At 46.5% G+C, this 12,500-nt stretch overlaps 2 protein-coding genes across 2 annotated transcripts in view; one reads left to right on the forward strand and one right to left on the reverse strand.

Moving 5' to 3' along the window:
* Positions 1-2,139, reverse strand: part of trak2 (trafficking protein, kinesin binding 2) — a 25,317-nt gene extending 23,178 nt beyond the window's left edge. The window contains exon 1 of the mRNA XM_062528551.1: positions 2,055-2,139. The gene's annotated coding sequence lies outside the window, so the exon portion shown is untranslated. The remainder of the gene's footprint in view (positions 1-2,054) is intronic.
* A 323-nt stretch (positions 2,140-2,462) lies between these two features.
* stradb (STE20 related adaptor beta) overlaps positions 2,463-12,500 on the forward strand; it is a 19,745-nt gene continuing 9,707 nt past the window's right edge. The window contains exons 1-4 of the mRNA XM_062528070.1: positions 2,463-2,619; positions 4,030-4,125; positions 4,411-4,486; positions 6,226-6,309. Of these exons, the coding sequence (XP_062384054.1) occupies positions 4,475-4,486; positions 6,226-6,309 (96 nt within the window). The 5' untranslated portion in view covers positions 2,463-2,619; positions 4,030-4,125; positions 4,411-4,474. The remainder of the gene's footprint in view (positions 2,620-4,029; positions 4,126-4,410; positions 4,487-6,225; positions 6,310-12,500) is intronic.

Consider the following 12,500-nt stretch of genomic DNA (forward strand, 5'->3'; position numbering starts at 1 on the left):
CACACACACACAATCATTTAAATACACTGCACAAAACACGAAGACACGCTGTAATGAGTCAGTCAGCTCCAGTCGAGCAGGAAAGATGACTACCTCACTCTCACACACACACACACACACACACACACACACACACACACACACACTTGTGTCTAGGGCTGTGCAACTAATCAAATTAATCGATTAATCGTGATTATGACTTTCAACAATTATGGAAACATAGACTAACGGAAATATGACGATTATTTAGCTACAGTTTCATAACAATGCTCTTCTTTTGTCTTAAGTTGTCTTGTGCATTATCTTTTTGCATTGTATTTTCTGCTGGATCAAATGTAATATTCAACACAAATGTAAACAAAATAAGTTTTGAAAATGGATGATAGGTCCAAAATCACAGAGTAGCCGTGTTTAATAATTGTGATGTCAATATTAAACAAATTAATGGTGACAGTGATTTTCGCCATAATCAAGCAGTCATCGCTAGTGTAACCAAATAAGAAGAGCTGACTTCCTTTTCTGATATTCGGATGTTAATTCTGCCGCCTTGTCCCTGCCACTGTGTGTGTAAATATTGGTCTTAATACAGGATGTCTTCTCTTCTCTTCTCTTCTCATTCGTGTGTGTGTGTGTGTGTGTGTGTGTGTGTGTGTGTGTGTGTGTGTGTAAATATTGGTCCTAATACAGGATGCCTTCTCTTCTACTCCCCGTGTGCGTGTGTCCCACCTCTGTGTGTGTGTGTGTGTGTGTGTGTGTGTGTGTCCCACCTCTGACCCTTGACTAACAACTAAACTCCCAGTGGCATGTCTCTCATTAGTGTAACGGCCACTGGCCTCCTGAGAGCACGTGAGACCCACCGGGGGTACACACACCGTCCAGCACAACGCAGGACAGTAACGGTCAGTCTTGTTGGCTCAAACGTGGTTATTCTGTGATTCACAAGCGGAGCAAGATCCAAAAACACAATTTCATATCCTAAATTGAAGACATCTGAGTTTGTTTTTCGTGCAAACTTGCAAGCAATAACATTCCCTATGTACAGGATTGTGACAAGCACGGTATGTCCTACAGTCTGCATTCAGACAGTGTGCGATTCTGTGTGCGATCCGTTGTGTGTATGGCTCAATGCTCTATCATAAATAAATTATAAGGAAACGTTTCTCCCCCCCTAAATTGCTTCTGAGTGAGTGGAGCACTGCACTGTTTTCTCGCTCAAAAGCAGAGGTCATATTGAACAGAGCCCCACTTACATCATCTGATGAAAACAACGGCAGGTCGGCCAGATGCCTTACTTTTGTTTACGTTTACATCACAGCTCTACAGTGAACCGCCAAAGTGATACAGGGTGGTGCTCGATCTTCTCAGCACAACAGGTTATATGTGTTTGTAAACGAGCGTTCAACCTGCGGCAAAACGGGCAGATAGTCTACTCATATCAGGAGAAAAGCTGACTGCCATGATTATGGATGATGAAAAACAACAGCGCGACGGATTAGGCTACATTTGAGGAAGATCCGACGGCTCTGAGGCAGAAAGCTTTTCCCCTTTAATCTGCCGTATTAAACAACAAATGATGCTTCACATAGATATGGAATTATAATCAGTGCTCTTTCATAACAAACAAATGCCAAATATTTGGCACAAGCTAACGGTAGAGGTGCGATTGTCAAAAAAACAGTGGCGATGTGTATTGTCGCTGACGTTCAGTTTTGGCTTTTTGAAAGCATCTTCGCGGACACAAAACAGAAAGACAGAATTTGTGTCCATATCCACAGTAATTGATAGTGAACAAGAGAAATGTTTGTCGTCTTTTTCACAAGTCAATTTACAACAACAACACAAGAGCCAGTTGAAAACAGCAATTTTCAAATGTGTGGGTAGCGGCAGATGGTCACTGGAATGATATCAAAACTGACGTTAGCCAGAAGGCTAGGCTAAAGGGGAACATTCGTGATTTCTGGTTCATCTTTCACAGAGAAAATGCCTATTTTGCCTTACTTGCTTTAAACGTTTAGACAACCAATGGGTTTAAAGTGTAATGAATGAGAACATACCTGTCAAATACGTTTTAAACCGCCGTGGGATGTGCATGTGCCCCTGTCAGTGCCCAATCTAACGTTTAGACAATGAACAAGCGAGGGAGGGAGTAGTTGGGCAGAGTTGGGGCAGGCGAAGGCTACATTTCGACATCAAAAGTAGACATGCCAATATCGTGTGACGTCATCAACATGGGACGTCTGTGTTCGAAGATTAAAAAATAAAAGTAATTTTGGGAACGAGCTCCCATTCACGCCGATGATATGTTATGATACGTGATGATAAATACATGAGTAATGAATACGTAGGCAATTATATTTGAATAATGGAGAGTGTGATTTATGTGATATATTTATTTTGCCTTTATTTTGTTGTGGTCTACGTATGGAGCGTCATTGCGTCAGATCAGCTGGGAGAAGGGCGATACGTTGGAACAGCCCACTTGAGAATGTTAACTTGATTTCAGGGAAGATTTGTTTTCTTGTGTGTACATATCTGACATGGTTTTCTGATGTGTCCAAGGTATAGTTGCAACAGTTTCAGGTTGTGAGTGACCATTTCCTATTCTCAATCAAAACCATGGTAAGTTTACGAGAAACTAAGTTAGCCAACACTTGTTCAAAGTCGCATTTAAAGTTAAAGTTAAGTTTTGGTTTCTGACTATGACATATTCCGCTGTTTATAGGCCTCTTTGAGTTTAAATATGCCCACGAATCATCATTAGGGTAATTATAACAACTACCCTAAATGTCCAAACTATTCATGACCTACAAATCATAGCCGATTACAGTTGCCTGCCTACTCAGATTACGTTGGGACGCTTGGTTAGCTTTGCCTGTGAAGAAGACTGCATTAGACTACGAAGCCATTGTTCCCATGCAAATTCAGTTAAGACTACTGTTATTATATTCCTGACAGGGAATGTCGGTTTAACACATTGGTCTGGGGTAGCCATTGATTGTCAAATACAAACCGATATTTAAGCCGTTGCAACACTCTGCTACTTAACGCAACGTCGCCTGAAGCCTACAAGAGCGAAGGGCTAGTTAGTTGAGATGGATAAGAGCGGAGTCAACCTCAGCTTCAGTTGAGTGGATTTGGTTGACAGGCCATCCTACAGACTACATTAGGTGTGGGGGGTTATTGAGGGGATTACTCATCAGTGTTGTGCAATATTCATCATGCCTATTGCTATTGTCCAGTCTTCTTTTCCACAGCTTGGATGAGAGGCAGGTTATAGTAGCCTAGGATATCTTATAAGCTAGGCCTATTATTTGGGTTCTTCGAGGGTAACGGGTTTGTTGAAAATAATAGGCCTCGACCTATCTACGGATAGAGCTTTCTTTTGTTCTTTCTTTCTTTAATTCTTTGCAAAAAGTGGTTTGTTATTGTTTGTCATGAAATTATTTTGCTCAAGAACAAACAAGCACCCCATCACCAGCTGTCACAGCACGTTGCCTGCCACATCATGACCAAAACTGATGCGACGTCCGTCCCGTCAGCGCGAATAACGGACCGGTTCACGGTCAAAGACCCCATTCTCTGCGCCCTTGTGCCGGAATTAAAGAAACACGCGCTCCCGCGTCGACTTCAGATGTCCATTCACAGACAAATGCGTCCGTTCATGCGCACGGAGTCGAGCGATGGTTTAGAATAGCAATGTGTTTGCCTGTGCTCTTTGATAGAGGTCAGAAACACGCGAAATACTCGCAAGGAATTTGAGAAAAGCTGAGGAAATGAGTGGCAGACACTAGCGTTTAGACAGATCAATTTCAGGGATTTTAATTATTGATAGAGGTGGGTGTGCGCTGTTTGAAATGTGTCTAGTTTATCAACAGCCCAGTGCAAGAAAATGTCTATTCTTGTTCGTGCAATTAAGCTGATGGAGACAAATAGACTATTCAAGTGTCGTTAGATGGCTATTACGATGACGCTTCCTTCAGCCCGGCCCTGAACCGCTTTATTATCCCTATTAATCATTTTTCCTTAAAGGAAACGGACGGAGTATCTCTGCCAGGGCGCCGATGCCAATGAGGAACGGCGGAAATACGCAGCGAAATCCCGGTGTTTTTCTGCACTTGCAGTCAGGTGAGCGAGCCGCTGTCGCCTATACTCTTTGTAGTCCGGTAGACACCATGCTCGAGACGGGGTATGCCCGAGGGGAACGGCGAGGAAATGGGAGCTGACGTTGCCATTGATTTTTTGTGTGTCTCTGTGTGTGTGCGTGTGTGTCATAGTTTCTCATTTTCTCTCTCCCTCTGACTCTCTCATACTCACTCACTCTCTCTCTCTCACACACACACACGCGCGCGCGCGCGCGCTAACACACGAGCTGGTCCCTCATCCTCTCCTCCTCTTGCCTTCTTCCCTCAGAGGCGCATCTTGAGAAACGGATAAATGCCCTCGCGTGAAGAGCCGTTGCCGCCAAGAGGAACACATGTCGTTCTTGGTAAGTCCCCGCGCTTTCTCCTGCCGTCCGCTAATGCTGCACAAATAACCACCTCGTCAGTTGGCATGTGCGTCTTCTTTAACCTTTCCGCATCTTGACATCTAGGCTCCGGGAGGTCGTGTTGATTGTGCATAGCCTCGTAGTGTGTGTGTGTGTGTGTGTGTGTGTGTGTGTGTGTGTGTGTGTGTGTGTGTGTGTGTGTGTGTGTGTGTGTGTGTGTGTGGACTTGAGCAAAGGGTTATGAGTAATACTTTTGTGTCGCTCTATATTATTTTGACTGTAGATAGCCCGGTGTGTTGTTCCCTGGGCAGATCTAGCCGGTATATTAACTAGGTAATGTCCCCATTAATCTCTAATCCACTCTAGAGAGAGCAGAGCAGGCCAGCAGATCACCATTAGCATCTATCCCTCTTCTCTCTCTTCCTCCTCTCCATCTCTCTCTCTGTCCCCTCTTTCCCCCTCCTCCTCTCCTCTCTCTCTATCCCCTCTTCCCCCTCCTCTCCAACTCTCTCTCTCTCTATTCCCTCTTTCTTCCTCTGCTCCTCCTCTCCATCTCTCTCTCTATCCCCTCTTTCCCTCTCCTCCTCCTCCTCTCCATCTCTCTCTATCCCCTCTTCACCTATCCTCCTCCTGTCCATCTCTCTCTATCTATCATCCCCTCTTTCTTCCTCTCCATCTCTCTCTCTATCCCCTCTTTCTTCCTCTCTCTCTCTCTCTCTCTCTCTCTCTCTATCATCTCCTCCTCCTCCTCTCCAACTCTCTCTCTCTATCCCCTCTTTCTTCCTCTCCATCTCGCTCTTCCTCCACACCTTTCTCTGTCTTTCTCCCTCCCATCTTCTTTTCTATCCATCTCTCTCTCCCTGTACCTCCTCTCTTTCCTTTCTTCTATCTTTCCCTCTCTTCCTCTCTCTTTCCATCCTCATCCCTCCCTCCCTCTCTCTCTCTCTCATTCTCTCTCTCTATCCCTCTCTCTAATACTCTGTCAGTTCTCTGCTGTAATTCACGGCTCATTCCACCTCCATCCCGTAACTGAGGGGTTTACACCTCTGGCAGACAGCAGAGACCTCTGGCCCTGAACTTGCCCAGATGTGATCCATTTCAGAGTGATTTGCCCTGTGTGTGTGTGTGTGTGTGTGTGTGTGTGTGTGTGTGTGTGTGTGTGTGTGTGTGTGTGTGTGTGTGTGTGTGTGCATGTGTGTGCATGTGTGTGTGTGACTCAGGGTAATCTCTCCTGTCCTCCCAGTGAACCGAGTCGTTCTGTCACTCTCCAGGCTGTCATGCTCATTCTCACGACTTCTCATTACAAAGAACGGCATGCCTCTCCTCTCCTCTCCTCTCCTCACACACACTCAGAAAACAAGTGCTTCACCTTATCCCAATCGGGAAACCCTTTCTGAGGGTTCTCTCCAAATGGTTGTAGATGGAACCATTTGCGGAACCACTTTTTCAGAACTTGTTTAAGTTTTGTCCGTGAGGATAAGGCGAAGTGGTCTGGAAAGGTTCCTGGTTTTCTGAGTGTGTCCTCTCTAACCTGTCCGTCATCTCATGGGGGCGTGTCCTCCCTAACCTGTCTGTCATCTCATGGGGGCGTGTCCTCTCTAACCTGTCTGTCATCTCATGGGGGCGTGTCCTCCCTAACCTGTCTGTCATCTCATGTGGGCGTGGCCTGTACACCTGACCCCGCCTCTCCCATGGGGGGGTGTGTCTCATTCCTCCTCACTCCTCCTCCTCTCCAATAGGACTGCTCCTGCATCTCCTCCCACACTCAGGTCCAGCCAATCAGCATAGAGGACACGTATGAGGACGTCAGCCATCAATGCCTGGTTAGTAAAGAACAGCGCGCGCACCTGTGTGTAGCCCTGCTTTGCAACAGCGCCTCCTACCTGTCAGGAGTAGCCATAGATTAGACCCTTCTGTGTGCGCAGTGCTAGCCTTCAACTGCCCTCTGAAAAACAGGCCATCCTGTCTGTTCTCACCCTACAGGTCCAGGGGAGTGAGTGCCCCTCCCCTCCCCTCCCCCCATCTTAAAAACAGAAAACACTTTGCATCTTTTAGTAGCTCTATACTAGGAAAGTGCTGTCTATCCACCAGCATGGGTCTAGAACAGCCTTTATAGTTTATCTAGTGCATTATCCCCTGTCTGTCTGCCTGTCTGTTTGTCTGTTTGTTTGTTTGTTTGTTTGTACAGTCATACAGTTGTCTGTCTCAGTCTGTCTGTCTGTCTATTTGTTTTTACAGTCTTAGGATTGTCTGTCTGTCTGTCTGTTTGTCTGTACAGTCTTGGGGTTGTCGTAATGAAGTCACTATTTGTTTTAGCATATCTGAGTTCTACAGAGCAATTCTTCAGATAGCATAGCATAGCATAGCCTCTAAACATGGTGTTCTGTAGGCCAGAACCGTATCCAGCGCGGTTCCCTCATCAGGATTGGAGAACTGTGCTGTGCTGCAGAACTGCTGTGGTGGGTTCAAAGGTTAAGCCTGCAGACGCAGGCCGTGCAGTGCCAGCGTGGTCATAAAGGGATGAAGGGATGAAGAAAATAAGACTTGACCCTCAGCTCACCCCCTTAAACCCCGTCATTTCCACATACTTTGGAAAGCCCTCTTGAGGTTTTTTTTTTTATATATATATTTTTACACTGACAAAGAGGTTATGCTTTTGGTGGCGGTTTCCTGTCTTTTTTTTTTTTTTTTTTTTTTCTGCATGCAACGTTCTTACTTTCACGGAGCACAGCGGTGGAGAGGTGTCATAAACCGAGGAAGAACCTATTAGGTATTACATTCTGGAGCGGTTCTCTCTCAGACCGAGGAGGAACCTGTTAGGTATTACATTCTGGAGCGGTTCTCTCTCAGACCGAGGAGGAACCTGTTAGGTATTACATTCTGGAGCGGTTCTCTCTCAGACCGAGGAGGAACCTGTTAGGTATTACATTCTGGAGCGGTTCTCTCTCAGACCGAGGAAGAACCTGTTAGGTATTACATTCTGGAGCGGTTCTCTCTCAGACCGAGGAGGAACCTGTTAGGTATTACATTCTGGAGCGGTTCTCTCTCAGACCGAGGAGGAACCTATTAGGTATTCCATTCTGGAGCGGTTCTCTCTCAGACCGAGGAGGAACCTATTAGGTATTCCATTCTGGAGCGGTTCTCTCTCAGACCGAGGAGGAACCTATTAGGTATTCCATTCTGGAGCGGTTCCGACTCACAGCAGGGTGGCTCAGCACTTGGTTTCACTTTTGCTAACGTTGTGATATACGGGATTTGGCCGTGTCCGAGCTCTGCGCTCTACGGAAGCCCCTAGAGTGGCTATCTGCGTCCAGCGCAGGGTTGGCGGTGGGGTGGAGGCGTGGAAATGTGTGTGTGTGTGTGTGTGTGTGTGTGTGTGTGTGTGTGGCGTCCTCTCTCTGTTGTCTGGTGTTGTGTGACCTCTCTGTCAGGTCTTGTGAGTTATTTCTCCATTTTCTGGAGGAACACGCGCTAAGTGCTCAATTACGCTGCCCTCTTTGTAGGTCGTTTTTACATGACCGTCTCTGCGGCAGCTGATAGCGTCGCTAATGTGTGCCAACGTGTGCCAAGCAGGAGGCAATACCAGGGCAACTCCCCCGAGCACTCGGAGAAGTGAGCGCTGTACAGTATGTGTGTGTGTGTGTGTGTGTCGTAGTGTGTTGTAGTTTGTACCTCATACACGCATCAGGAAACTAAGCATCTAGAGGACCAGTAAAAAAAGTGTGTGTGTGTGTGTGTGTGTGTGTGTGTTGTATAGTGTGTACCTCATACACGCATCAGGAAACTAAGCGTAGAGGGGCAGTAAATAAAAGTCCTGTGTGTGTGTGTGTGTGTGTGTGTGTGTGTCATAGTGTGTGTGTGTGTGTCATAGTGTGCTGTAGTTTGTACCTCACGCATCAGGAACCTATAAGCGTAGAAGAGGGGCAGTAAAGGACTGTGTGTGTGTGTGTGTGTGTGTGTGTGTGTGTGTGTGTGTGTGTGTGTGTGTGTGTGTGTGTGTGTGTGTGTGTGTTATAGGAACCTATAAGCGTAGAAGAGGGGCAGTAAAGGACTGTGTGTGTGTGTGTGTGTGTGTGTGTGTGTGTTATAGGAACCTATAAGCGTAGAAGAGGGGCAGTAAAGGACTGTGTGTGTGTGTGTGTTATAGGAACCTATGAGCGTAGAAGAGGGGCAGTAAAGGACTGTGTGTGTGTGTGTGTGTGTGTGTGTGTGTGTGTGTGTGTGTGTGTGTGTTATAGGAACCTATAAGCGTAGAAGAGGGGCAGTAAAGGACTGTGTGTGTGTGTGTGTGTGTGTGTGTGTGTGTTATAGGAACCTATAAGCGTAGAAGAGGGGCAGTAAAGGACTGTGTGTGTGTGTGTGTGTGTGTGTGTGTGTGTGTTATAGGAACCTATAAGCGTAGAAGAGGGGCAGTAAAGGACTGTGTGTGTGTGTGTGTGTGTGTGTGTGTGTGTTATAGGAACCTATAAGCGTAGAAGAGGGGCAGTAAAGGACTGTGTGTGTGTGTGTGTGTTATAGGAACCTATAAGCGTAGAAGAGGGGCAGTAAAGGACTGTGTGTGTGTGTGTGTGTTATAGGAACCTATAAGCGTAGAAGAGGGGCAGTAAAGGACTGTGTGTGTGTGTGTGTGTGTGTGTGTTATAGGAACCTATAAGCGTAGAAGAGGGGCAGTAAAGGACTGTGTGTGTGTGTGTGTGTGTGTGTGTTATAGGAACCTATAAGCGTAGAAGAGGGGCAGTAAAGGACTGTGTGTGTGTGTGTGTGTGTGTGTGTGTTATAGGAACCTATAAGCGTAGAAGAGGGGCAGTAAAGGACTGTGTGTGTGTGTGTGTGTTATAGGAACCTATAAGCGTAGAAGAGGGGCAGTAAAGGACTGTGTGTGTGTGTGTGTGTTATAGGAACCTATAAGCGTAGAAGAGGGGCAGTAAAGGACTGTGTGTGTGTGTGTGTGTTATAGGAACCTATAAGCGTAGAAGAGGGGCAGTAAAGGACTGTGTGTCCTTCCAGCAGCGCAGTGTTAGGGACATTAGGAACGCGGGGACCAGTGGCCGTGACGCGTGTCCATGGAACTCGGAGTTCTGCACCTGACAGCAGGGTCACCCTGGTCCAGCCCGCGACTCCTCACTCACGCACACACACACACACACACACACACACACACACTCCAGCCCGCGACTCCTCACTCACGCCTGAGCTACTCCGCCGCACAGAGGCACTCCGCAGTCACAACACGACGCATCTGCTCACAAGATTTGCTTCTGTGTTGTTGAGAACGTAAAACGAATCCTAGATATCACATGGATGTATTACCACACTGCAACACACTACAACACACTACAACACACACACACACACACACACACACACACACACACACACACACACACACACACACCCCAGTAATACCGACAACATGTTAGGCTGGACATTGTGAAATGTTAAAAGAAATTTTTCTCAGTTTCATTGTTTGCGTATTACTGCATGTTTCCTTTAGTAGGGCAGTCCATATGGATTTATATGCAACGTTACGAAAACGTGTGTGCAACTACGGGTCAGAATGCAATACCATGCTTTAGTTATTATTATTATTATATATAATTAACTGAGTGACTTATTTGATTGCTATTCTCATTTCACTGTTTTATTTCTCATTAGGTTAGTGCTTAAAATTATTGTTTTACTGATAATATTACTACTCTCCCTAGTTTGTAATTGTTCACTGTTAATTTAATTTGTATTGTTATTTATTTGTATGTCGCTTTGGACAAAGGCGTCTGCTAAATAACCATAGCCATAGCCATAGCCATAGCCATAGCCATAGCCATAGAATGCATCATAGAACAGGGCTCTCCATGAGAAGATTGCAATGAGTGTTTGTGCTGAAAACCGCACCGATCGGAATCACGATGGTTAGACAATGTTCAGTATCCCTAAAGGAATGCATGTCGTCGCCATAAACGCCAAAAGACGATGTTATATTTATAATGCTTAATGCTTAAATAATAAGTGAACGACAAACTCTGAAATGAGATGTTGTTATCATTGAGACAGCAGCAGTTTTGTTGATAAACGTATTACAATTAGTCTACCAGCCTAGTACCTTAGCCTATGTTAGTCTATGTAATAACTATGTAATAAATCGACATAACTCCGACTATGTGCTTGTGTATAATAACGCTGAGGCTAGATGACCTTCACGGGTCTGGTCACTGCTGCAATGCTGAGGCTAGATGACCTTCACGGGTCTGGTCACTGCTGCAATGCTGAGGATAGATGACCTTCACGGGTCTGGTCACTGCTGCAATGCTGAGGCTAGATGACCTTCACGGGTCACATGCAGGGGCAGTGAACGACTGCTCTGACAATCGGACAGCAATTTCAGGATTTTTATGATGCTTGTTCATCTGACTGGGGACCGTGTGACTGTCACTGACAAGTCAGCTGGTTGGAGTTGCATTGCATGGAATCAGTGGCATATGTAGCCACACAGGCATTGTCATTGTTGTGTCTGATGGGAATCATTACATTACATTACATTTGGCTTGACGCGTTTTAGCAAGAGCGACTTACAACATGGTAAACAGTTCATGCTTTTCTGAAAAAAGCATGAACAATTCTCACAACAGTTCTAGGAACATTTGTTAAAAAGGTAGAGTGCAGGAATAAGTTTGAGTGCTGGTTATAAACCAGCTGGTCCATTGGCCACGTTAGTCCAGCTGTCGTCGTGTATGTTTTTCAACTTGATTGAGTGGGTTTGGGTGACATGCCAGGAGGGGCTCGTTTACGCCTTTAGTGGATGTTGTGGTTCCCTCATCTTCTTCTTCCTCAGATGCTCTTAGTGGGAATGTTGTGGTTCCCTCATCTTCTTCTTCCTCAGATGCTCTTAGTGGGAATGTTGTGGTTCCCTCATCTTCCTCTTCCTCAGATGCTCTTAGTGGGAATGTTGTGGTTCCCTCTGCTCATTCTGCCCATCCTCAGCCTCAGGTGTTCCCTACTCATCTTCCTCATCCTCAGCTGAAGATGCTGTGCTCCCTACTCATCTTCCTCATGCTCAGCTACTGTATGTAAGGATCCTATAGACTCATCTTCCTCCTATTCATCCTAAGCTGTGCTCAATAGAGATGCCGTGGTCCTCTCATCTTCCTCATCCTCAGCTGTAGTTTGTTGGTTGCCGTGGTTCCCTCATCTTCCTCATCTTCCTCATCCTCAGCTGAAGTACATATGAGGAAGCTCTGTGGTTCCTTATCCATCCTTAGTTGCAGTATGCGGGGATACATATATTATGTTTTCATCAAGGTTTGTTTGTTTGTCTGTGTGTCATAACTCAAAAAGTTATGGACGGATTTCGATGACATTTTCAGGAAAGGTCTGCAGTGACCCAGGAAGAAGCGAGGATCCAGGAGGCGCTTGGCAGAGAGGTCTGCTCTGCGCTCTCGCAGTGCTTTTCTAGTTTCTCTCTGTTTTATTGCGGGAATCTTCTTGGTTCCAGCTCTGTTAGTGTTAGGGTTAGCATTAGCATAAGTCCTCCCTCCTCCTCCTCTCTCCTCTTCTCTCTTCTCTCCTCTCTCCTCTTCACCTCCTCTCTCCTCTCCTCTCCTCCTCCTCTCTCTCCTCCTTCTCCTCTTCTCTCTTCTCCTTCTCCTCCTCTCTCCTCGTCTCCCTGCGTGACCTCTCTGCCGAGAGGCGGCTGCCGTTGCCGTTGCCAGGGCCAGTAGTGCTCGGGGGTCGTAGCTGTCGCGGTCGGTCGGCGCTGCGGTGGAAACCTGATCCCGGGTCAGGACAGCGGCAGCCCAGAGCGCCTCATCTTCACCCACCGGAACACACACACACACACGCGCACACACACACACACACACACACACACACGCACACACAGCCCAGAGCGCTTCATCTTCACCCACCGGAACATGTGCTGAGACAAGCAGCCACCCCACCGTACTCCACCACCACCAGTGTACACACACACACACACACACACACGGATACACACATCACGGTACAGCGCCTCCCCCTT

Source organism: Sardina pilchardus, chromosome 23, assembly GCF_963854185.1.
Source record: "Sardina pilchardus chromosome 23, fSarPil1.1, whole genome shotgun sequence".
Lineage (NCBI taxonomy): Eukaryota > Metazoa > Chordata > Actinopteri > Clupeiformes > Clupeidae > Sardina > Sardina pilchardus.